The sequence below is a fragment of the Leucoraja erinacea genome, chromosome 9 (assembly GCF_028641065.1).
Source record: "Leucoraja erinacea ecotype New England chromosome 9, Leri_hhj_1, whole genome shotgun sequence".
Taxonomy (NCBI): domain Eukaryota; kingdom Metazoa; phylum Chordata; class Chondrichthyes; order Rajiformes; family Rajidae; genus Leucoraja; species Leucoraja erinaceus.
In genome coordinates this window covers 23,946,852-23,974,552 of record NC_073385.1, presented here as the reverse complement: position 1 = coordinate 23,974,552, position 27,701 = coordinate 23,946,852, and the positions used below count along the sequence as shown (strand labels likewise).

The 27,701-nt window shown below is 40.1% G+C and overlaps 1 protein-coding gene across 4 annotated transcripts in view; it reads left to right on the top strand.

The window, feature by feature from the left end:
* The window catches only part of LOC129700133 (spermatogenesis-associated protein 7 homolog), a 78,596-nt gene that overhangs the window by 9,191 nt on the left and 41,704 nt on the right, over positions 1-27,701 (top strand). For all 4 annotated transcript variants that reach the window (XM_055640353.1, XM_055640352.1, XM_055640354.1 and 1 more), the window contains exons 2-4: positions 14,946-15,038; positions 18,441-18,488; positions 25,619-25,743. In XM_055640353.1, the coding sequence (XP_055496328.1) occupies positions 14,946-15,038; positions 18,441-18,488; positions 25,619-25,743 (266 nt within the window). The remainder of the gene's footprint in view (positions 1-14,945; positions 15,039-18,440; positions 18,489-25,618; positions 25,744-27,701) is intronic.

The window sequence follows — 27,701 nt, the reverse complement described above, 5'->3', positions numbered from 1 at the left end:
ATCTCCATGATGCACTGTCCCACCTGGAGCAGCGGGGGAGCTACGTGCGGATGCTCTTTGTGGACTACAGCTCTGCTTTTAATACCATCCTTCCCCACAAACTGGGGGACAAACTGGGGGACTTGGGACTTCCACACTCCACCTGCATGTGGATAAATAGCTTCCTGTCGGGTCGCAGCCAGAGAGTCAGAGTGGGCCATCACACATCCATGGCCCTCAGCCTCGGTACCGGCTCTCCACAGGGCTGCGTGCTGAGCCCCCTGCTCTACACCATCTACACACATGACTGTACCCCCGCCCACCACAGCAACACCATTGTCAAATTTGCGGATGACACTACGGTGGCGGGACTCATCTCCGGGGGGGACGAGTATGCTTACCGGGATGAGGCGGAGCAGCTGACAGTGTGGTGTGAAGAAAATAACCTGCTCCTCAACACCTTAAAGACAAAGGAAATAATAATAGACTTCAGGAAGAATCTAACGGACATGGTACCATTAATTATCAGAGGGGACTGTGTGGAGAGGGTGACGGATTTCCGCTTCCTGGGAATCCATATTGAGGAGGACCTGACGTGGAGCGTGAACACCTCTGCGCTGCTGGAAAAGGTCCAGCAGAGACTGCACTTCCTGACGGTGCTCAGGAAGAATAACATCACTCAGAGACTGCTGCTGTCCTTTTATTGGTGCTCCATTGAGAGCATCCTAACATACTGTGTATGCGTATGGTACACCAGCTGCACAGCGGCTCAGAGGAAAGCGCTCCAGAGGTCCATTGACAACGCCCAGAGGATTGTCGGCTGCCCTCTCCTTACCTTGGAGGACTTACACAGTTCCCGCTGCATCAAAAAATTCCAGAGTATTATAAAGGACATTTCCCACCCCGGACACTCCCTGTTTGAGCTGTTGCCGTCAGGCAGATGGTACGGATCTACAAGGACAAGGACAAACAGACTTAAAAACAGTTGTTCCCCCACTGCTATAAAGGCACTAAATGTAGCTGCCAAGGAACGCAGAGACGATACATACTAAGGGACTGTGGTACACTGTGAAATCGACAGAAGGATGTAGGGTTGGGTGTTTATGCGTGCTATCCCAGAGTATTATAAAGGACATTTTTTCATGATATTTACTTTTTAATTGTTTATGCACTAAGTAGCGCCAAGGAACGCAGGGACGATACATACTAAGGGACTGTGGTACACTGTGAAATCGACAGAAGGATGTAGGGTTGGGTGTTTATGCGTGCTATTTTCATGATATTTATTTTAATTGTTTATCTTTTTTTAATATTTTACCTTGTATGTATCGTTAGCTTTTAGAAATGTTTGAATGGTGCACTGACTGGCTGACATTTTTAAATTTTGTTGTACATGGTTCATGTTACAATGACAATAAAGAAACTATTCTATTCTACTATTCTACAGTTGTATAAGACTTTGACAAGACCGCATTTAGAATATTGTGTTCAGTTCTGGACACCATGTTATATGAAAGATATTGTCAAGTTTGAAAGGGTTCAGAGAAGATTCATGAGGATGTTGCCAGGACTAGAGGGTGTGAGCTATAGAGAGAGGTTGGGTTGGCTGGGTCTCTATTCCTTGGAGCGTGATGAGGGGTGATCTTTAGAGGTGTACACAATCATGAGAGGAATAGATCAGGTAGATGCACAGTCTCTTGCCCAGAGTAGGGGAATCGAGGACCAGAAGACATAGGTTCAAGGTGAAGGATAAAATATTTAATAGGAATTTGAGCTGCCAGATGAGGTAGTTGAGGCTGGGACTATCCCAACGTTTAAGAAACAGTTAGACAGGTACAGGTTTGGAGGGATTTGGACCAAGTGCAGGCAGGTCAGACCAGTACAGCTGGGACATGTTAGCCGGTGTGGGCAAGTTGGGCCGAAGTTCCTGTTTCCACACTGTATGACTATGACTCTGTGATTAAATTCTGTGTATCAATGGCGATATCATAAATTCTGGTTTTGTGAGAAGCATGGGGATACATTGAAGGTATTGTTGATGGTTAGAAGTAGCCATGAAGAAAGGAAGGTAGGCATTTGGAGGGAAGAAATAAGAGCCTGCCACGCCAGAGTAGGACTGGGTAACTAATTTGTTGCAATCTATATTTCTCCTTGATTATATCATTTTCTTGAGGACGTGTCAAATGGGCCAGTGCCCATTTGTCTGAATCCACTTGAATGGAACAGCTTGATACGCATGTTGTAAAATTAAATTATCATTTCATTTCTCTAAATACAATCAATGGTTGAGGATAGTTCTTGATAAAGGAATTGCCATTTAGAATTAAAACAGCTGTAGGATATTATTTAGAGACAGAATGTATATCTACTGACATGTTTTCTGACTGCTTTCTAAAATAACATGAACATTGAGTAGACAATGGGGAAAAAAACCCTTTTATATCAATCTACTAAAACCAAGAGATGTGTTAATTATAACCTTATCAGTCTCTATCAGTAAGGATGAGTATAAGGGTGTTAGTTAGGGAAATCCAGAGGGATGTTCTAATTCCCATGTCAATGTTTTGTCTTAAAAGCAGACAGCAACAAAATTGTTAAAGGTAAACCAAGGCAATCTTTAATCGATTCGTCAGACGGGAGTGGTGAGATCTACAAAGAGCACACACATTGCTCATTGCTTCTCGGGCTCCAACACAGAACAAAGGAAAGTTAGCGCAATTATACATTTTTCTTATCAGTAAAACACTCCTACCAAGTCTGAATATGGGATGACTGAAAGATTCTATAGCCTTTCAGAATACAGGAAAGGCTGGGTCCAAATTAAGCTCATCCAATAACAAGTTATTACTTATCTCTGGAGCGTCAGCTATTTTTTCAATCTTGGCTTCTATGGCGTTGAAAGAAACACATGTTATTACGCAGGTTTCCATCTTAACGTCTTTATTAAAAAGACAACCTGTCCTCCGTATTGTGTTCCATATAATCTGCAGTGTCATTCAGACTTGACACCAAGCCATTCTTTTGTTCTACTAGACCATGCTTTTTGTCGAAGAACGACTCCATTTTGCAAACTATATTAGATCTGACTATTAGCTCTTTCACCCAGATGGATAATTTAAATACAATTAAGTAAATGCTTTCAGAATAATAAGCTGGTTTCACCATGGTGACTATGAAACATGATTATCTTTAAAAACCCACTTAAAAAGAAACATCTATATAACTAAAAGTCTCATCTTGACCACTTCCTGTCTGTGCTGTATATTGATTTTAGAAAAAAACACAACCATATATTGCTTTGATTTTTGGCCATCTTACTCACAGTCCTCCTCCGCTGAGGAGGATTTTCCGATCGATGAAAAAAAAAAAAGGTATGAATGTTTTTTAAATCTTGAGATCAGTTGATTGGTCCACTCGCCAGTAAATCACCATGATGAAGGTAACGCCCCTTCCGGGGGGCCAGGAGTATAAAGCCCAAATTATATGAAATTGCATTTGAATTTGGTGGCCTGCACTCTGCTTGAAATGGTATGAAATTGCATTTGAATTTGGTGGCCTGCACTCTGCTTGAAATGGTATGAAATTGCATTTGAATATGGTGGCCTGCACTCTGCTTGAAATGGTATGAAATTGCATTTGAATTTGGTGGCCTGCACTCTGCTTGAAATGGTATGAAATTGCATTTGAATTTGAAAGCCCCCACTGGCCACCAATATTGGAATTGGTGGAGAGGTGGAATATTGCACTGGGGGACCAGCCCTCCCGTGGAAACCCCTGCACTCTGCTCTGAGATGCTTGCAAATGGAAAGGCTAGTTCAACTGTAAGTGATTAGGATAGTCATGAGTGAACTGCCAGCCCACCACCGCCATTCCGTGAATCAACTGCCAGCCCAACAGTCCCCCGACTCCGAGTGACCTTTATGAACTGCATACCAGCCTCCACTGCCTTCTGGGTGAGAATGACCCTCTGTGTGTGTTTTTCAATCTCCGTTCTGCTTACCCCAGCTCTAACATCGGGAACCCTGTCTAGCATGTCCAAACCCTCTTATATGTTTCAATGATCCCCTCTGATCTTCCATTCCAGACCAGCCCAGAGTGAGTGAGCTGCCAGCCATGCCGAACATTTTGTTCCCCTTAGTCCCACCTGCCTGCACTCGTACCATAACCCTGATTCCCTTCTCATCCTGCCTATCCCTAACGGAGGCCTGCCATTGACTGAGCGTAAAGAAGCCAGCCCACCAGGCCTGACTGAGCTGCCAGCCCAAGAATCCATTTGGCCCACAATGTCCATACTAGCCTTCTGGAAACCAGTCCCTTCGGCCCACAACACCTATACTAGTGCTCCAGAAATCCCCCACTGGCCACCAATATTGGAATTGGTGGAGAGGTGGAATATTGCATTGGGGGACCAGCCCTCCCGTGTGAACATGAAACCCAACGGGTCCCACTTCGTCTAGTATTAACTTAATTGTAAGAGATTGCAGTTCTGAGATGCAGATGGATCTGGCTTAGTGCATGATTCGTGAAAGGCTAGTATGCTGGAACTGTAAGTGATTAGGAAAGTTAACAGAATGTTATTGTTTCTTACTATAGATATTAGGTGCAGGAGTAGGCCATTCAGCCCTTCGAGCCATCACCGCCATTCACTGTGACCAAGGCTTATATATATATGTCTCTAAATCTTTTCCATTAATTTGCCCACACTGAAGTCAAACCTATAATTGCTAGGTTTACCTGAACCCTTTTTAAACTCCCCAGTGCCAATCCCGGGGACTATTCCGCTATCTTTGAAAGAGCTGTTATCGAACACTAACTTCTCAATGAAAGCATACAGAGGACCTTGAGACTCCACTTTTATATTTTTCAAAAGGGTCAGTACTTCTTTTACTTCCATAGAATTCATAGTTACTCTACTAGTTTCCCTTACCTCAATTCCCTTCTCTGGTGTGAAAAAAAAATTGTTCAATATCTCCCCATCTCTTTTGGCTTGCAGATATGTATCTCCGTCTCTCCAATGGCAATTTTATCCCTCGTTATCCCCTTATATCTGTAGAAAACTTGTGACTTTCACTTACTTGCCAAAGCCTGTTTCTTTTAGCTTTTGTAATTTCTTTCTTGATTCTTTTTATTCCTTATACTTATTTACTTCATGTGGCTATAATTATTGGTTCTTCACTCCCCCAACATCTTAAAATTTCCCTCTTTAAATGATTCTCTTTCCCATACTCACCCTCCTTTGAAATCCTCATTCGCACGCATCAAGTTAGCCTTTCACTTCTTTCTTCTTTCCAAATTCTGATTTTCTTTAAAGAAACTTCGTTTCTTTCTTCGCTCATCCTCTCAGATCCAAAAAAAATCTCAACCGCTATGGATTTTTTGCGTCTAGCATGTCCTTTCCCATAAAACAAAACCCAGTTCACTCCTTTTAATAACGCATCAAATAGCCTTTTTCAATAAGATCCCCTCTGATCTTCTAAATTCCAGACCAGCCCAGCACGCTCCGCCACCTGTCCAGTCTCATTTCCTAACAGGATATGACAGTAGTAGGTACCTCTATGTATTGCTGCAAAAAACTATCCTGCACACATTTTACAAACTCCAACCCATCCAGCCCATTTACAGAATGTGTTTCCCAGTCTATGTGTGGCTGAAATCTCCCCACAATCAATAGCAACTAAATGTCCTCTCCTCAAATTTGGTGACCAAAACTGCACACAGTAACTCCTGGTCAATAGCAAGAATGTCTCACTGGTGACCAAAACTGCACACAGTACTCCAGGTATGGTCTCACTAGGGCCCCGTAAACTGCAGAAGAACCTCTTTGCTGCTATACTCAACTCCTCTTATTATGAAGGCCAACATGCCATTCGCTTTCTTCACTGCCTGCTGTACCTGCATGCTTACTTTCAGTGACTGATGAACAAGGACCTCCAGATCCAGTTGTACTACCAACAAAATTGAATTTTGTTTCCTTCAAAGGAATTGAATACAAAGGCAGGGAGACTATACATAGCTATATAGCATATAGATGAGACCAGGTCTGGAGTACTGTGTATTTCTTTATTTAAGAAAGAGATTGGGATGTCCAAAAGTAAGCCATTGCCAAGCCTCTCTCGTTACAGCCACATTACTTATGTGGCCTGTTCACTTGAGTTTCTCGTCAATGGTGATACCATAATGTTGGTGGTGGAGGACTCAGTGATAGTAACGTGATTGAATATCGAAGATGGTTGTTACACTCTTTTTTGTCATAAATGATTATTGCCTGGCACTTGTGTGTTGGAAATGTTACTTGCCAGGTGTAAACCCTTCCTGAATGCTGTACAACTCTTGCTGCCTACAGACATGGAATGCTTCATTTGCTGAGGAGTTGTGAATAGAAGTGAACATTGGTGTAATCATTAGCAGACATCCCCAATTCTGACTTTGATAGCCACCTTCCTTTAAGTCAGAAAGTTGTATAGTTTAGAAACAGGCTCTGAAGAAATGTCCCGACCCAAAACGTCACCTATCCTTTTTTTTTCCAGTGATGCTGCCTGGCCAGCTGAGTTACTCCAGCACTTTGCGTCTACCTTTAGCCCACAGTGTCCATGTTGACCATCATGCCTATCAATACTCTTTCCTGCAATAATTCCATATCCCTCTTGCCTTGCTCTATAATGTACTAGAAGCCTCAGGCGTTGCTCGTTTAGTTTAGTTTAGGGATACAGTGCGGAAACAGGCCCTTCGGCCCACTGAGTACGCGCCAACCAGCGATCCCCGCACATTAACACTATCCTACACCCACTAGGTCATAATTTTTATATTTACCAAGCCAATTAACCTACAAACCTGTACGTCTTTGGAGTGTGGGAGGAAACCGAAGTTCTCGGAAAAAACCCATGAAGATCATGGGGAGCATGTACAAACTCCATACAGACAGTACCCGTAATCGGGATCGAACCCGGTTCTCCGGCGCTGCAATTGCTGTAAGGCAGCAACTCTCCCGCTGCGCCACCGTGACCACCCCTACTGTTCCTGCCTCCACCGCCTCCTCTGGCAGCTCATTCCAGATGACAACTGTTCTTTGTGTGAATAATTTACCCCTCAGATCTTTTTTACATCTCCTTCCTCGCACCTTAGACCTATGTCCATATGTTTTAAACAACCCTACCATAGGAAACAGATTCTATGTTACCCTAACGATAGACGCACCAGCTATCGCTTGTAACTCAGAGCAAACTGGGGCATGAAGAAAATTGCATCCTCTTCATGTGCTTGTGCTTTCGGATAGAAGAATTGCAACTTGGTCAGGCAGTAGACAACAAGAAGATAACCAGAGATGAGATGGAAATTCCATGTGGCGAACCACCAGGAAAAGAGTGCCTTGGAATAAGGGCAAGGGGAGATTATAGCACAGGTTACAGCTCTCTGGATGGTAATGTCCCTGCATGAGAACTTCGGGGATAAACTATGAAAGAAAATTGATGTGGTGTATGCAATGTGTTGAGTGGAGGACTTGCAGGCCTGTCTATAGAGTTCTGAGGCTATCCTTTCCACTGCGGATATAGTGGTCAATTCGGAGGCACAATTGTAGGCCCAAAAATAGTATAATATCAGAAGGCCAATATCGCTTGTTCACTGCAGAACAAGGAGCACTGTGGAAACGCAGAATTTTGTTATTATGGTTCTGGCTACCTATATTCATGACCTCAGAAACCTGTTCTCCAAAAGATTATTTGGATTTCTGAAGCTCTGAAGCTCTGTTTCAATGGTTCGATGTTGTGCATATGTCAGCTATTCTCACACTGGATTATAGCATTCGTGATCCCACCATAGGTATTTCATTAGGGCTTGATAATGCATGTTGGGGTTGCCAAGAAGGTGCAGTCTAAAAGCAGATGATCTGGACTGTTTGCTACTTGAATTATCGTATCCAAGATCGTATGCAGTCTTTCACCACTAGAGGTCAACAGCACTGCAAGGAACCAAAATGCAGATGTATCACACAGAAGTGCATGTTCTTGCCTCTGGATTGGCATTGAGCAAATGCACGAGCTATCAGTTGCGATTTCTATGGAATTTTGAATGCTTTTGAATGAAATGTAGTCAGCTGATATTCAGTGCACTAATGCATCAATTGCAAATTATCATCCTTATTTTCTAGTTTCTGCCTCTTTTCTCTTTATCTTGGTAATCTCTGCCCAACAGTGCTTTGAAATTTGTCTACACTTCCAATCTTCTGCTTTGCTAGGTTTAAATTTCTCCATTTTTTGTTGATCATACCCAGGGGCGGATCTACTATGAAACTAATTAAGCTTAAGCTTCAGGGCCCTTAATTCCGGAGGGGCCCCAGAAGCAACTTTAGTCCAGATATTCTTCCAATTTAAATCGGAATTCTGATTTTATTGTTTTCCTAGAAATTAATCTGATTTTTCACCTCGACTAAAGCCCTCACCTCGACTAAACTTCACCTCACACTTAAACCTCAACTCACTAATCCTCGACTAATCGCCTCCTCTCTCCTGCTTCCACGGGGAGGGGCTGCGGACGGGCGGGTCTCAACGTCAACGTCAGCGCACGTGCGCCCCTCCACTCCCCTCTCGGGCAATGCGCCTGCGCTGCACTCGGTCCCGCCCCCCTGGTTGGAGCAGTTTCACTCACGTGAGGCGCCGCCAACAGGTGGTGGGGACTATAAATAGCGGGAGCGGGTGAGAGGCGGCATTTAGTCGAGGCGCAGATTACGTGTGAGGTGGGAGGTTTAGTCGTGTGGTGGGAGGTTTAGTCGTGAGGTGGGAGATTTAGTTAAGTTGAGGTAGGTTTAAAGTGTGAGATGAGGGGTGAGGTTTAGTGAGGTATGGTTTAGTCGAGGCGAGGTTTAGGTGTGAGGAGAAGTTTTTGTGGTGAGGTATTGTCGAGGCGAGAGGATTAATCATTAGTCAAGGTGTAGGTGGGTAGGTGAGGAGAAGTGGGTGTCTGAGCTCAGGAAGGGAGACTGAGGTGCTACTGAAGGAGACAAGACCACTGCCCCCTGTGGCAGAGAATTCCACAAATTCACAACTCTGGGTGAAAACGTTTTTTCTCATCTCAGTGCTAGGCAAAGAGACATTTCAGGTAACATTTTTTGTAATTTTTTTTTAGCTGTATGAGGCCATTTATTGAAACATATAAGCTTATTAAGGGTTTGGACACACTAGAGGCAGGAAACATGTTTCCAATGTTGGGAGTGTCCAAAACCAGGGTGCCACAGTTTAAGAATAAGGGGTAGGCCGTTTAGAACGGAGATGAGGAAATATTTTTTTCACACAGATAGTTGTGAATCTGTGGAATTCTTTGCCTCAGACGGCGGTGGAGGCCAATTCTCTGTATGCTTTCAAGAGAGAGATAGAGCTCTTAAAGATAGCAGATCAAGGGATATGGGGAGAAGGCAGGAATGGGGTACTGATTGTGGATGACCAGCCATGATCACAGTGAATGGCGGTGCTGGCTCAAAGGGCCAAATGGCATACTCCTGCACCTATTGTCTATTTTTTATTTCATGAAATATATATCTTTTGTGTGTTATTTTACTGCTTGTGTGTTATAAAAAATCTAAGTTTCTGTTATGTAAACTATCAGCAGAAAGCTTGAGGCTGTGGCCCCTGAACCCCCCCGCCGGGGGCTTAGCCAGCTTTCTAGACCCACGGCCAATACATCCTACTTTTTTTCTGGAGGTGAATATCATGCTTAGTCCACATTGCTTAAAAATTTTGGGTCTACTATATGAGAAGGGGTTTTTAAAAAAGAATAATATTAATAATATTGTGTAATTCAATACAAAATAATAGTTAAAATAAAAATTTTAAGGTTATTAAAGTATCATATAGGCTAGCTGTAAATGAAAAAAACGTTCAAATTAAGGATGTTTCATTCTAAATATGTTTAATATAAAATAATTATGAATAATTTAAAACACAATTAACATTTATGACAGAAATTAAAATTTGTGGTGATCTGTCGTGGAACAACCCCATTGAAGACGATAACAGTGGTTACCCAGACCTCGTTGCTGGTTGTGAAGGGGCCCTCATAACAGTTCATTCTTCAGGGCCCCAAAAATGTAGGTCCGCCACTGACCATGCTCGGAGTCTAAGATGTGAAAATCCTCCCTTCTCATTCTTTTTTTTTAAATAATATTTTTATTAGAAGCATTTACATATCATAATCAAAACACATTTTGTATATCAATTACATATTGTTAATAGTTGAGATCCCAGCTATCAAAGTAATTGGGGTCCTCATTTATCAATTAAATATCACCACAGCTATTTATTTATTTTTTTATAGGTAGAAAGAAAGGAGAAAAAAAACGATAAAAAAATATAGAATAAATTACCAATAATACAACTTTGGAGATAGGTCTGTAGATTATAAAACATAACTATTCATCTAATCCTTGGTTCAAGTTTCAGTCAGGCTTCTGCGCCGGACCAATTTACCCTTTCAGAAAATCAATAAATGGAGACCATATTCTAGCAAATAATTCTTGTTTGTCAATTAAGGCAAGTCTAGTTCTTTCCAAATGTATGGTCTCCGACATCTCCATAATCCACATATTAATTGTGGGGGTTGTTGGATTTTTCCAAAATTTTAATATTAATTTTTTCCCAGTTATTATACTATAATCAAGGAAGTTTCTTTGGCTTGTTGTAAGTTTTAGGTTTTGTTCTGATATTCCTAATATTATTAGTTTTGAGTCGGGATCCAATTGGATATTAACAACTTCAGAAATTATTCTAAAAATACTCGTCCAGAAATAATTAATTTTTATACAATTTGCAAAAGTATGAGTTAAATTAGCCTCTGACTATTGACATTTGTCACAGATAGGGGAGATATGTGGAAAAATGTATTTAATTTTGTTTTAGAGTAATGCAGTCTATATAGTACTTTAAATTGTATTAAAGAATGTCTGGCATTTAACGAACATTGATGTATATGTTGTAGACTTTCGTCTCAAATATCTTTCATTATAGGTTGATCTAATTCATTTTCCCATGCTTGTCTATATAATTCCGTTGACGGGACCTCACTATCTACTACTAGAGTATTATATATGTAAGATATTAATTTGTCTGTATTAGGATGTTTATTCAAACATTCATCAGGAGTCTCTGGCTCTCTAGTTCTATATTCTTGTGTGCGTGATTTAACATAATCTCTAAGTTGTAAATATCTAAAAAAATATTTGAATGTCGTCCATAATTCTGTAGTAACTCCTGAAATGAAAGAAACATACCTTTTCTATAAAGATGTCCCACCTTTTTAATTCCATAATTTTTCCATTGTATAAAACCTTTATCCAACACAGAGGGTTTAAATGAAGGGTTATTTACAATGGGGAGAGAGAGTGATAAATTATCCAATTTTAAAGTCTTTTTTAATTGTTTCCAAATTTGTATACCACTATATATTATAGGATTTTCACTATAGGTTTTTTTATTCAGTTTTGTGGGAGCTAACAGAATCGAGCCAATTTCAAAAGGCAAACAATCTTCCTTTTCCATCTTTAACCAGTCTGGTTGCTGATCCATATCTTCCAACCAAAAGTTCATATTTTTAATATTAACTGCCCAGAAGTAATACAAAACAATTGGTAAAGCTAATCCTCCATTCATCTTGGATTTACATAAATGTTTTTTACTTATTCTATGGTTCCTATAATCCCAAATAAAACTTGTGACAACTTTAAAAAAAACAATTTTTGGAAGATATATTGGGATTGATTGAAAGAGGTACAGTAATTGCAGAAGAAAAATCCTTTTTATAGCATTAATTCTACCGAACATTGAGATGGGAAGTGTTTTCCAATACTGAATATTCTTATGCAGTTTATTAAGTAAGGGCGGAAAATGTAATTTAAATAAAGAAGTATGTTTCTTAGTCACATAAATTCCTAGATATTTTAATTTTTCGTTGACTATTTTAAAAGGAGATTGTTGCAATGTATGTAGGTTAAGTTCCGTTGTTGGCATAATTTCACTTTTGTTCCAATTAATTCTATATCCCGAAAATGAGCCAAATTGAGTTCTAAGATTTAACAAGTTTGGAATGCTAGTTTCCGGGTTTGTGATGTATATTAATACATCATCTGCATATAAAGAAATTGTATTAACTGTATCTTTAGTATTATACCCATATATTTCTGGGTGGGCTCTAACATTTTCTGCCAGTGGTTCAATAGCAAGGGCGAATAATAACGGGGATAGTGGGCATCCTTGTCTACAACCTCTAGATAAATTACATTTAGGTGACAACATTTGGTTTGTCAATATTCTAGCTGTTGGGTTAGAATATAAAAGCTTAACCCATGTGCAGTACTTCTCGCCGAGTTGAAAATTTTCCATCACCGAAAATAAATAAATAAATAAAATTCCACCTGATCAAATGCTTTTTCAGAGTCTAGCAAAATGACTGCTAGATCTACATTAGCTATTCTATTTGAATATATAATATGAAATAATCGTCTCAGATTATAAAATGAATAACGTTTCGGAATAAAACCTGTTTGATCGGGGTACATTAATTTATGAATCACTAAACTTAATCTATGGGCTAGAATTTTGGTAAATATTTTCTGATCAGTGTTTAAGAGAGCAATTGCTCTAAATGAACCTGGGTCCCCAGGGTCCTTATCCGTTTTTGGTATGTGTTATTGTGGATTTGTTTAAAGTTTCTGGCAGTTTCTGTTGAGTAAAGGCGTAATTATATAATGTCTGTAGGCATGGAGAAATCAGGTCATAATTTTTTTAATAAAATTCAGTTCTTAAGCCATCAGGGCCTGCGGCTTTTCCATTTTTTAAAGATCTAATAGATTCTTCGATATCTTTTACTGATATTTCAGCACCAAATAATTCCCTCTCTTTCAGATCTAAACCTGTAAGATTGCATTTCTGTAAAAATGATTCCATTCTTGCAGAATGCTACTGTTTTGGTTGAGTAAAGTGTTTGATAATATTGTAAAAATCTGTCCTTGGGTAGTGTTAGTATTTCTCCCATATCTGATCTAATTTTATAAATTGTTTTTTCCCCATCCAGTTTTCGGGGTTGACGAGCTAATAGTTTTTGTGGTTTATCACCAAATTCAAAATGTAATTGTTTAGTATGTTGATAAAGTTTTATGATTTGATCTGAATATATTTGGTTTAATATATTTAAGTGCAGCAATTTTATTGTATTTTATCATAGAGGGCGCAGCCACATTCTCTATATCTAATTGCCTTATTTCCATTTCCAATATCTGTTGTTTAGCCCGATTCTCTTTGTTATGAAAGGCTTGTGAGGCGATTAACGCTCCTCATACAAATGCTTTGAATGTTTCCCAGAGAAGGGAGGCAGATGTTTCAGGGCGGTCATTGGATTCAAAAAACATATTGATCTGTGTAATAAGATATTTGTGACATACTTTTTCATTTAAAATTTGAGGGTTAAGTTTCCATTGTGTCTGCTTCTCGGTCATTCCATTTAGTTTATTCATGAATGTTAAAGGTGCTTGATCTGAGATTATAATATTATGATGTTTCGGCTGTAAGTCCTGGAGTCCGTTAGAGTCTACCTTTTTTAGTCTTTTATTTTTAGGTTTTGTCCGTGGGTGACTTTAAATTGAATCTTCTTTTCCGGATGGGTGTGGTTTTCGGGGGGGGGGGACATCTTTGAAATATTTTAGTAGTCCTACCTGGTCGGAGATTAGTAATTTTCTTCCGAACCGATTTCTAATTTCCTTTGTCTGTGATGCCTACCATCGAAATGGAGCAGCGCTGGAGCCGGGATTACAGCTTTGCCGGCGTAAGTTGCAGATGCTGGGACACCAACACCAACACGGAGCGGGCGATGGCTTACCGGATCGCCTTCGGGTAAGCTCCGGGGCACTGGGAACGCCGACTGCAACATCGCTGAGCTGCGGCTGCAGAGCGTCCAGCCGCGGGCGGGCGGCACTGGATTTCGATACCGCATGCCTGGTGTCTGAGTTCGCCGGTGTAAGTTCCGGCCAGAAAATGGTTGACTTTGGACCTTGCAGTCTTCAGGGATGACTTCCCATTACAACAGGCCTCTCTGAAGAATGTTCACCCGACGCCGTTGATATAGCTTCTATTCAGTGGGCCCAGAACATCGAGTTGGCTTATTGTAGGCCACTATGACCCCGACCTTTGTGTACTATGAGGGGGATAACCATATTTTTATCGGTCTCTCACAGTGAACCTGCTAAATTTGTGACGTTTCATGTTGATTTCTATATAGTGTACTTTTGTGTCTGCATAACTTTAACCTTTTTTGTCTTTGCAGAAATTGGATATATTGACATTTGGTCTGCAGAGTGTATTGATTAATCAAACTTTATGTGGTAAAGCACTTTGGTGAAATTTGCTCAAACATTTTGTACTTATGTTTAAATAGGTAAAGGTTGTTTTTTTCCCGGGTTTCTTTAGGTGACCATACTGGTTTTTATGTTTTAAAAAGTGCAATATAAATAAAGATTATTATTATTAGATATTATTCCATTTAGTTTATTCATGAATGTTAAAGGTGCTTGATCTGAAATTATAATATTATGATATTTCGAATTGTAAGTAAATGGGATAAGTTTAGAGTACTAAAAAGTAGTCTATTCTTGAATAGGTTTTGTGTACCGGTGAGTAAAATGAATATTCTCATCCGGATGGGTTTTCGATTCTCCAGACATCTTTGATGTTAGTAGTATTGATGTATGAATTTAGTAATTCACTTGTCTTGGATTTTAATTTCCTTTGTCTTGATGATCTGTCTAAATAAGAATCCAATGTACAATTTAAATCTCCACCAATTATTATATTATGTTGTGTAAGTTCCGGGATAATATTGAGTGTTTTCTTGAAAAACAAAGGGCTGTCAAAATTCTCATTCTATAAACATATTAATATAATATTGTATATATAAATATATGAAATATACATGCCATTTTTTCCTTGCAGCTTACTATGTAAGTTCTCCCAAGAAAATGGTTGACCAGCACCTAACTCAGGCTCATATGACTTCCCATTACAACAGAATACTCTCTGCTAAAGGTAAATACACAAGGTTTAATATAGAAAGTCTATTCAGTGTGACCACAATATTATGCTTTATTGTATGTCTTGGCCTGGGTTTTGTGTAGTTATTGATATCCAAATATTTATCGGTAAATATAGAACCAACATAAATTTGTGATTTTTGGCCAATATAAACGTGATTTTTGTCCATGCATAAGCTAACCATGCATAATCTAATGCAGAAATTCCAAAATTTCTGACATTGGTTCAGCACATCTAAGCAGAGTGTATTGATGAGGTGTCCATGTTTTATGTCATGTGGTGATCAGCAAGACAGTGTGAAATTTGCTCAAACATTTTGTACTATGTTTAAATAGGGTCAAGTTGTTTTTCCCTAGGTTGATGAAGATTTTAGTGAACGAGCAAGTTGTTAGAGAGATCAAAGTAGTACATTTTAGCTGGCTTATCTTTTGTTAATGTTAAAACCAAATTTTAAGATCTTTCAAATAGCTTGTAAATTTAACAAACATTAAATTCCCTCAATCACTTGTTGATTTAAAAACACTTTTGAAAATAATTATGTGAATTTAGATATATTTTGAAGGTTCAATATACCTGAATTTCTAAAAACGTTTTTCTTAAAGTTTATAAACTTTTAAGGATAGCATACTTGTCTCAGCAACACGGGGCTGAGTCTGGGTCTTGCATATTTTCTGAATTTTATAGCTTGTTCCAAGTTTAGTTGGTCCATTGAGTTATTTTTACAGCTACACGGAACAAGACAGAAGAGAGCACCAGAGAAAATATAACCATATAACAATTACAGCACGGAAACAGGCCATCTCGGCCCTTCTAGTCCGTGCCAAATACTTACTCTCACCTAGTCCCATCTACCTGCACTCAGACCATAACCCTCAATTCCTTTCCCGTCCATATACCTATCCAATTTATATTTAAATGATAAAATCAAACCTGTCTCCACCACTTCCACTGGAAGCTCATTCCACACAGCTACCACTCTCTGAGTAAAGAAGTTCCCCCTCATGTTACCCCTAAACTTTTGTCCCTTAATTCTCAAATCATGTCCTCTTATTTGAATCTTCCCCACTCTCAATGGAAAAAGCTTATCCACGTCAACTCTGTCTATCCCTCTCATAATTTTAAAGACCTCTATCAAGTCAGGAAACTATGCACAGTTATTCCTAGATCCCTCTGTTCAACTGCATTCCTCAATTTGCTACCCTTTACCATGTACGTCCTATTTTGATTTGTCCTGTCAAGATGTAGCACCTCACACTTATCAGTCAAACTCCATCTGCCATTTTTCAGCCCATTCATCCAAATGGCCTAAATCTCTCTGTAGACTTTGAAAATCTACTTCATTATCCACAACACCACCTATCTTAGTATTACCTGCACACTTTACTAATCCAATTTAACACACCATCATCCAGATCATTGATGTATATGACAAACAACAGTGGACCCAACACAGATCCCTGAGGCACCCCACTAGTCACCGGCCTCCAACCTGACAAACAGTTATCCACCATTTCTCTGGTATCTCCCATTCAGCCACTGTTGAATACATCTTGCTACTCCACTATTAATACCCAACAATTGACGCTTCTTAACCAACCTTCCATGTGAAGCCTTGTCAAAGGCCTGATACTGAAGTCCATATAAACAGCATCCATTGCTTTACCCTCATCAATTTCCCTAGTAACCTCTTCAAAAAATTCAAGAAGATTAGTCAAACATGACCTTCCAGACACAAATCCATGTTGACTGTTCTCCAAGCAATTTGTCTAATTCTGTGTTAAGCACTGTCAGCTTACCACTAAGTCAGAAATTGGGGCCAATATGACTGTTGGGAATCTTAAGCTCCGTTTGAAGCTAATAGTATTGAATTATACAACATCAGCACAATGAATTTAATAACTTTGTTTCTCTTATAATACAAACATTCCTAACCAATTGTTTTTTTTTTCAGATTGCAGGCTTACTACGTTTTAATTCTTTCACAATCATCCATGGGAGAATAATAGATTCATTAATATATAGATAGACTGCAATACAAATGATTTGACAGTGGCTATATCCATTTTTGAATTGGTTTATTTTGATAGAATAAGATCATAAGAGAAAGGAGCAGAATTTGACCATTTGGTCCATCGAGTCTACTTTGCTATTTGATCATGGCTGACCTATTCCTCTCTCAATTCCATTCTACTACCTTCTGCCCATAACCTTTGATGCCCTTACTAATCAAGAACCTATCAATTTCCACTTTTAAAATATCCAATGTTTAGGCCTCCACAGCTATCTGCAACAATTAATTCCACAGATACACCACCCTCTGGCTAAAGAAATTCCTCCTCATCTCCATTCTAAAGGCACGTCCTTTTATTCTGAGGTTGTACCATCTGGTTCTAGACTCTCTAAATGATAAGTTTACACCATGGAAAGTCTTAAACTTAGCAAATCAGAATATTTATTTCTTGTCAACCTAGAATTGAAAACTGAAGATTCAATCTTCATTTGAATCTGGAGTAAGGTTGAAACTTGAATTTTCTGATACTGGACAAAGAATACTATAATAACCAAAGTTTCCGGTATCAGATTGCATTAATGTGACATTATCATCATGTCTTCTGTCAAATGCAGGGTTAAAAAAATGTTTCAATCAAAAAAAGGGTAAGGTCGAGCTGGATGATATGAAATTATTGATTACAATGTTGTGTCCACAATATACTTAAATGCCTAAGTGAAATATGGACACAATATATAATCATCTGCCATCTGTCTGGCATCCTTGGGGGAATGGGTCGGGGTGTGGTGGGGAGAGGGCAGTGGAGCAGGGTGTTGCTGATTGCATGAGAATTGCACCGAAAATACTCTATATTACAGTTGTATATTCTGTGTTTTACACTGCAATTCTATATGCAGTAGAAATAAATCAAATGAATGACTGTGCTCAACATTAGATGAAGTGCCAAATATTGAAAGAGAATGTTGCTGCTAATCAAACTAGGACTGCACTGCCCTTTTATATAAATGTAAATAAACTAAACATGACTTTTCACGCTTATTTTGCTGGTGCTGGAAATGAGAAATAAAAAATGGTTGAAGTACTCAACAGGTCATGCAGCATCAGAGGCATTGGAGTTTGGGGTGGGCGGAAGCTGATGGTAGTTTTAGTTTGTGTGCTGTTGAAAGGAGATGCCAGAAAAGTATTTACGAAATCAAGGACAATGTGGATGCACTGATAAGGTTGGACAAATAGGGGAGGGAGGAAGCTTGGCTGAAGCACAAAGGACTGGTATAGATCACTTGAGCCGAATGGCCTGTTTATTTGTTCGACACTCTGAATTTTCTATTGATTCAAAACTTACAAATTGCTTTTTTTAAAATTGCTTTTGTACTTTTGTTTTTCAGCTTCTGTGGATTGTTCTGTTCCGAAAAGCATGCTATTAAGTGTAAAATGTAAGTAATTCATTTATTGCAGATTAAGTTTTAATTGACATTCATGTGCAGTAGAATTTAAAAAAATTACACTGCAGACTGTTGAAGTGTGGTAGAGCCTATAACCTGAAAATTATCATTTGTCAAATGTTCTCTGTCAAATCTCAGAAAGAGCAGTCCATTCAATTCCATTTTCCCTGCATTTTATCAAATATTTATTCATGTTGAATAAATATTCAAGTTGGGCCGAATGGCCTGTCTCCACTATATCACTCTATGACTTTATGACGATGTTTTGTTTGGAAATTATGAAGCTGGCTACATTTTGATTTCTGGTGGTGCATTGCATTAGTGAATGCCTGTTTGCATTAAATAAATAAATAAACAATCAGTCGAAGTAGGGTCTTGATCTGAAACGTCACATATCCATGTTCTCCAAGGATGCTGTCTGACCTACTGAGTTACTCCAGCTCTTGGTGTCTTTTTAAATATATATTTTTCTAATACCCTTTTGATGTAGATCTTGATTCTGTGACCACTGATTTCTGATTTTTTAACGTTTGCAGTATAATTTCAACCTCTGGTGTATTGAACAGTGATAGTTTGTTTATCAGGTCTGACTATATAAACATGTTCTTTCATCCCTGCTATCCTAATGAATCTCTACACCACCCTCTGTAGCACCATTAACTCCACAAAACCCTCAAAGTACACTAACAAGATAAACAATAAACAAGATAAGAAAAAACAGATAAGCAAAACAAGATAAGATCACATCCTCCAACCTCACCTACTGTATCCGTTGTTCAAGATGTGGACTCTTATACATCGGCGAGAACCAACACAGACTGGGCGATCGTTTCGTGGAACACCTTCACTCAGCCCGCATGAACCAACCTGATCTCCTGGTTGCTGGACACTTTAATTCTCCTTCCCATTCCTACACAAACATTTCATTCCTCGGTCTCCTCCATTGTCAGAGTGAGGCTAAATGCAAATTGGAGGAACAGCATCTCATATTTCGCTTGGGCAGTTGACAGCCCAGTGGTATGAATATTGTATTCTCTCAATTCAGGTGGAAACATAGAAAATAGGTGCAGGAGTAGGCCGTTCGGCCTTTCGAGCTTGCACCGCCATTCAATATGATCATGGCTGATCATCCAACTCAGTATCCTGTACCTGCTTTCTCTCCATACCACCTGATCCCATTAGCCACAAGGACCACATCTAACTCCCTCTTAAATATAGCCAATGAACTGGCCTCAATTACCTTCTGTGGCAGAGAATTCCAGAGATTCACCACTCTCTGTGTAAAAAATGTTTTTCTCATCTCAGTCCTAAAAGATTTCCACTTTATCATTAAACTGTGACCCCTTGTTCTGGACTTCCCCAACACCGGGAACAATCTTCCTGCATCTAACCTCTTAAGAATTTTGTGAGTTTCTATAAGATCCCCCCTCAATCTTCTAAATTCTAGCGAGTACAAGCCGAGTCTATCCAGTCTTTCTTCATATGAAAGTCCTGACATCCCAGGAATTAGTCTGGTGAACCTTCTCTGTACTCCCTCTATGGCAAGAATGTCCTTCCTCAGATTAGGAGACCAAAACTGTATGCAATACTCCAGGTGTGGTCTCACCAAGACCACTACAGCTGCAGTAGAACCTCCCTGCTCCTATACTCAAATCCTTTTGCTATGAATGCTAACATAACATTCGCTTTCTTCACTGCCTGCTGCACCTGCATGCCTACTTTCAATGACTGGTGTACCATGACACTTGGGTCTCGTTGCATCTCCCCTTTTCCTAATCGGACACCATTCAGGTAACAGTCTACTTTTCTGTTTTCGCCACCAACGTGGATAACCCCGCATTTATCCACATTATACTGCATCTGCCATGCATTTGCCCACTCACCCAGCCTATCCAAGTCATCTTACAGCCTCCTAGCATCCTCCTCACAGCTAACACTGCCCCCCGGTTTCGTGTCATCCGCAAACTTAGAGATGTTGCATTCAATTCCCTCGTCCAAATTATTAATATATATTGTAAATAGCTGGGGTCCCAGCACTGAGCCTTGTGGTACCCCATTAGTCACTGCCTGTCATTCTGAAAAGGAACTCCTACTCTTTGCTTCCTGTCTGCCAGCCAGTTCTCTATCCATATCAATACTGAACCCCCAAACCGTGTGCTTTAAGTTTGTATACTAATCTCTTATGTGGGACCTTGTCGAAAGCCTTCTGAAAGTCCAGATACACCACATCCACTGGTTCTCCCCTATCCACTCTACTAGTTACATCCTCGAAAAATTCTATAAGATTCATCAGACATGATTTACCTTTCGTAAATCCATGCTGACTTTGTCCAATGATTTCACCACTTTCCAAATGTGCTGCTATCCCATCTTTAATCACTGACTCTAGCAGTTTCCCCACTGCCGATGTTAGACTAACTGATCTGTAATTCCCCGTTTTCTCTTTCCCTCCCTTTTTAAAAAGTGGGGTTACATTAGCTACCCTCCAATCCTCACGAACTACTCCAGAATTTAAAGAGTTTTGAAAAATGATCACTAATGCATCCACGATTTCTGGGGCTACTTCCTTAAGTACTCTGGGATGCAGCCTATCTGGCCCTGGGGATTTATCGGCCTTTAATCCATTCAATTTACCTAACACCACATCCCAGCTAACCTGGATTTCACTCAGTTCCTCCATCTCATTTGACCCCTGGTCCCCTGCTATTTCCGGCAGATTAATTAAGTCTTCCTTAGTGAAAACAGATCCAAAGTAGTTATTCAATTGGTCTGCCATGTCCTTGTTCCCCATGATCAATTCACCTGTTTCTGACTGCAAGGGACCTACATTTGTTTTAACTAATCTTTTTCTCTTCACATATCCATAAACGCGTTTGCAGTCAGTTTTTTTTTATGTTCCCTGCCAGTTTTCTTTCATAATATATTTTCTTTTTCCTAATTAAGCCCTTTGTCTTCCCCTGCTGGACTCTGAATTTATCCCAGTCCTCTGGTAGGCTGCTCTTTCTGGCTAATTTATATGCTTCATCTTTTGTTTTGATACTATCCCTGATTTCTCTTGTTATCCACGGATGCACTACCTTCCTTGATTTATTATTTTGCCAAACTGGGACGAACAATTGTTGTAGTTCATCCATGCAGCCTTTAAATGTCTTCCATTGCATATCCACCGTCAACCCTTTAAGAATCAATTGCCAGTCTATCTTGGCCAATTCACGTCTCATACCCTCAAAATTACCTTTTTTTTTTGTTCAGAACCCTTGTTTCTCAATTAATTATGTCACTCTCCATCCTAATGAAGAACTCGACCATATTATGGTCAATCTTGCCCAAGGGGCCACGCACAACAAGACTGCTAACTAACCCTTCCTCAATACTCAATACCCAGTCTAGAATAGCCTGCTCTCTTGTTGGTTCCTCTACATGTTGGTTTAGAAAACTATCCCGCCTACATTCCAAGAAATCCTCTTCCTTGGCACCCCTGCCAATTTGATTCACCCAATCTATATGTAGATTGAAGTCACCCATTATAACTGTTTTGCCTTTATTGCACGTATTTCTAATTTCCTGTTTGATGCCATCCCCAACTCCAATACTACTGTTAGGTGGCCTGTACACAACTCCCACTAACGCTTTCTGCCCCTTAGTGTTTCGCAGCTCTACCCATATCGATTCCACATCCTCCAAGCTAATGTCCTTCCTTTCTATGCGTTAATCTCCTCTCTAACCAGCAACGCTACCCCACCTCCTTTTCATTTCTGTCTATCCCTCCCGAATATTGAATATCCCTGGATGTTCAGCTCCCAGCCTTGGTAAACCCTGGAGCCATGGCTCCGTGATCCCAACTATACCATAGTCATTAATAGCTATCTGCACATTCAACTCATCCACCTTATTATGAATGCTCCTTACATTGAGACACAAAGCCTTCAGGCTTGTTTTTACAACACTCTTACCCCTTATACAATTATGTTGAAAAATGGCCCTTTTTGATTTTTGCCCTGGATTTGTCTGCCTACCACTTTTACTTTTCACCTTGCTACCTATTGCTTCTACCCTCATTTTACACCCCTCTGTCTCTCTGCTCACACATTTAAGAAACTCACCACCTCTTATTCTCTGTTTATTATCTTTTTCTTCTTTCCCCCCTACATGTTGGGTCTGAGTGCTTCCCTTCTCTGCCTCCTGCCTCACACACTGTCTACTAGCTTTCTCTATTTGAGTTCCTCCCCCCAACCGTTCTAGTTTAAAGTCTCCCCAGTAGCCTTTGCAAATCTCCCCGCCAGGATATTGGTCCCCCTTGGGTTCAAGTGCAACCCATCCTTTTTGTACAGGTCACACCTTCCCCAAAAGAGGTTCCAATGATCCAGAAACTTGAATCCCTGCCCACTGCACCAGTCCTTCAGCCACGCATTTATCCTCCACCTCGCTCCATTCCTACTCTCACTGTCGCGTGGCACAGGCAGTAATCCTGAGATTGTTACCTTTGCGGTCCTTTTCCTTAACTCTCTTCCTAACTCCCTAAATTCTCCTTTCAGGACCTCTTCCCTTTTTCTACCTGTGTCATTGGTACCTACAGTATATGTACCACGACCTCGTGCTCCTCTCCCTCCCATTTCAGGATATCTTGGACACGTTCAGACACATTCCAGACCCTGGCACCAGGGAGGCAAACTGCCATCCGGGTCTCCAGACTGCGTCCACAGAATCGCCTGTCTGACCCCCTAACTATCGAGTCCCCTATTACTACTGCCCTCCTCTTCTTTTCCTTACCCCTCTGAGCAACAGGGCCGGTCTCTGTGCCAGAGGCCCGGCCACTGTTGCTACCCCCAGGTAGGCTGTCCCCCCCTCAACAGAACTCAAACAGGAGTAGCCCCGGCATTCCTTCTCTCTCTATCCCTCCGCATCCCTCCCCCACCCAACTTCTCATTTTCACCCTCCAAACAGCCTGTTTCCTTTATCATTGTTACTTTTTTGCATTTCTTTCATTCATTCATTCTCCACATCACCGTCTATATCTCTCGTTTCCCTTATCCCTAACGAGTCTGAAGAACAGGTCTCGACCTGAAACGTCACGCATTCCTTCTCTCCAGAGAATCTGCCTGCCCTATTGAGTTACTCCAGTATCTTCGGTTTAAACCAGCATCTGCAGTTCCTTCTTAAGCAAAATGTCACTGCCCTCCCCCAGGCTATTATCCCCAACATTGAGACTTTGATTACGCTTGCCCAATTTGAATGGATGAGCCACACCTTTCCTGCGACACTTAACGCAAACTTGTAAGAGATTGCCAGGAACCGGAGGAAACGCTTTGAGAATGTCTCCAAGTTTTATTTGGAAAACTATAATTTGCTCACCATTGTGTGATTGATCAGAATGAAGGAGGAGTATTTGGGATGGCACCGGCAGCTTGAGTCTCTAAATTGCGAGTACACATCCCAGAGAAAATGGCTGAAAGAGGGCATCCCTTCCTGTACTATCCACCTGCCCACTGTGGCAAATTCTGAGGACCGCACATGGGCCTCAGCAGCCTCATCGAAATTTGCAAAGTACACTGGAAGGAAGACATCTTTGATCACAAAAGACTGCGTAAGACAGGAGGAAAACAACTTTCCTCAGAGTTAGACACCCAGAAGTGGACACTATCTTATAGTAACATTTTATCCTGTCTTAAATTATCTTATTGCTTCCTTTGCAGCACCTTTAGATAATTTTCAAAATTATGAAGGAAATTAGCTTCAATACATTTATATTCTTAAGAATCTTTGTTATATAATCAAAAAAATCATATTAAATTTCCCAGGCACTACTTGCTTTACTAATTTATGTTACCTGTATTTGTCATCTATGTCTTTCAGGTTGATTGCTATTATTATTATTATTACAAATTAAAGCCTCCAAAAGGTCTGATGTTTTGCTGTCTGTTACTTATTTTTATATTATTTTTTTCATTTCTAAATATTTGGACAGATATCTCATACATACTAATACATAAGGTGTCTGGTTATTTTTTTGAATGGATATTTGAAAAACAATGCTCTCTGGTGTTTCTTTACTGAATTCTTTAAAGTTTGCGTTATTGTCTCTGTATTTATAAATTTACCCCCTCTTGTACTCTTTTTCATGCCTGTAATCACATCTCATCTACAAAAAACACTAAATTTGAATCTGTTATTTCTTCTTCATGATCAATGTTGAATGTACTCAGTGCTTGATTGTTATTTTAGATTTTGTGTTTCTGGTTGCAGGGGAAAGTGCCATGGGACACGAAAGGGATGGGTAGGGAAGAACAAACCAGGGAATCACTGAGATCATTATCTCTGTTGAAAGCAGAAAGGTATGGGGAGGGAAAGATGTGTTGGTGGGCCTTTCTGTCTGCACATTATAGCTGGCAAAATGAAGATTAATTTTTGTCTGATGCAAAGGCTGACAGGATGAAAGATGAGGATCTGTGCTGTCTGGGAAGGTACAGAGGGGATGGGGTGTGGGTGGAGGGAATGAGTAAGAGTAGAAGTTCAGGAAATGTTAATGAGGGCTCTTAGTAGAGCGGAAATTCAATTTCCTGAAAAAACAAGACATTTTGGATGTTCTCAGAACAGATGTGGCGATGCTTCATCCTGAGATGTGGTGAAGCCTCACCCTGAGAACAGATGTGGTATTCCTACCCCTCAACTATAGGATGTGCAACACCTGACTACACCTCTGCTCTAACCACTATCCATGGATCCAAGCAGCCTTTCCAGGTCAGACAAAGATTCACATGGACCTCCTCCAAACTCGTTGACTGCATTTGCTGCTCTGGATGTGGCCTCTTTTACATTGTTAAATATAGATTAGGTGACCATATTACAGACCATCTATAATCTGTCCATCCGGCTGCATTCCAATTATGCTATCTCACAATTATTGGCATTATCTCTGTGACCACTGCAGCTGTTACAGTGGAGCATCAAAAGCATGTGGCTGTGGCTTCTGAGGAAGAGAAAAATCAAACCGGAGAGAAATTGGGTGGATTATTATTTCAGGTTTTACACTGACTTCACATTACTGTTAAGCCTATTTAGAATGCAAGTGCAAGTATCACAACACATCAGACTGATCTTAAATTGTCCCCTTTATTCTTAAGATCAAGATCAGCGGCAAAAGCAAAATCTTCTAAGGCAGAACCGAAAAGGATTCATTTCTGCTAGATCAGAATGTTGGTCTAGCTCAGACAGTAGTGGAAGATTAACCTCTATTGACCATGTTCAGGTATGTTTAATGATAATAAATGTGATTGAAGCCTGCAGAATAAATAAATATTTTTTAGGTTAATGGTCATCCACTCATGGTTTTTACAACTCTTACCTTCCTTGATTTAGCTAAAATCTGTTTGGATAGTAATTGGCCAAAATAAAAAGTAAGAAATACTGAATATAGTAATATTTAAACAGTTTTGAAGTTCTTTTTGTGTCTTTCATCATCTAAAATGAGCTTCATGTGCATTCCAACCCTTCTATTCCACCACATTTTCATTCAAGTCTAATTTTTAGAATTGGCCTCCTAAATCTCCTTGCCCTGGTACATGTCTTCCATGATTTCAAACTCTCAACTCCACTATTGAAACGCAACCTTGGCAATGTTTGTAATACAGGGAAACACCCTAAATCCTTACACATTCTTAAGTTCTTCCCTCGCTCACTCATTCTTCCCTCGCTCACTCAACTCAGTCCACCTTTCTTCTCTCTTTATTCTGCTTCCTCCTACTTTTGCCCAACTTCTTCTTTCATAATCCATAACTCTTCAAACCTATTCTTTTCTGGCCTTTGTTCCAACAATCTGCCTATCAAAAACTGCATCACCTATGTCAACCTATTACCTGCCATGCGTTGTCCTGCCTCTCTCACCGTTTTCCAGCTTTCTTCTCTCCCCCTCCCTCCACCCCCCATCCCCCCCCCCCCCAACACACTCCAGTCTGTCTGAAGAAGGGTTTCTACTTGTATCTCCCATCTAGCAACATATCTCTCAGATTCAATATCTCACATTTATCATGCATCTGACAATTCTCAAGTGTTGCATTTCATCACATTGATATTAATTACATCAGTAATTTCCGAATAGCTTTTTGTTGACAATTAGCCTGATTTCTTCCCAAGAATTGAAGCCAAGGATTTACAAGAATATTCCAATATCCCCAAAACTTTTTTTTGTCAATCAGCCTCATTGATCTCTGGGTGTACTTAGTTTGTTTTTCACAGTTTTGGTGCCATCTGGTGGTCAGGCCACTGGTTAATCGAACGCTCATTCATCATGTGGTAAGAGGCACGTGACTGAGGGGCGGGGGTTAGAAAGGAAGTCGAGGGTGTGCCCTGCTGCAGTGACACAAAGTTACTCTGGGCTCTGCAACACTGCTATTGTTTTGGAATTCTTTTTTGTTTAATAAAGCTTGTCGTTGAGTTCACAACGTCTGACTCACTTTATTGCGCTTTACAGAGATCATTGACCAGTGTATTGAAAGGGAAACCAACTGAAACTAATTTCCTATCTTGACATTGATGCACTGTATCTCTGTTTTGGACTCCAGGCTTTCTACAACCAATTCCACGGGTCAGTAGATATGAAATTATTAATTGATTATCAGATCAATTATAGCAGTGTTTAATTCACTGCTTTCAGCAAAATGTAAATCAATGAGCAAACATGTGTTGTAGGATGATTCTACTTTTAATCTAAGTTCAATTGCAAAGTGTGGTGTTGATGGCAAAGCCAGCATGTAGCAAGCAATGGTGTATTGGTACAACAACAGTCCATTTCATTGGGAAATTTTAGGATTCAGAACCAGAAACTATGAAGGAACAGTGATGTGCTTCTACTTTGGGGTGGTTTATGATTTTTAGAGGAACTTACAAATGCTGGTATTCTTAGCTCCTCCTCCAATCTTTGGTTGTACAAGTTGTGGGCCAGGGAAGTTCTGGAAGATGAGCCTAGATGAGTGCTTTCATTGGTGGCAGTGGAAGGACTGATCTTTGGATGATTCATAGAGTGACGATCAAATTCGCTGTTTTGACCTAGGGTGAGTTGAGTTTCTTCACCGTTGTTGGAATTCCAGTCCTCCAGGCAAGTGGAGAATTTTTCATCACACTCTTTGTTGTGTCTTGTAGCTGGTGGAATGCATTTGGAGTATCAAGAGCTGCATAATTTGGTACAGGATCCAGCCTTTGACCTGTCCT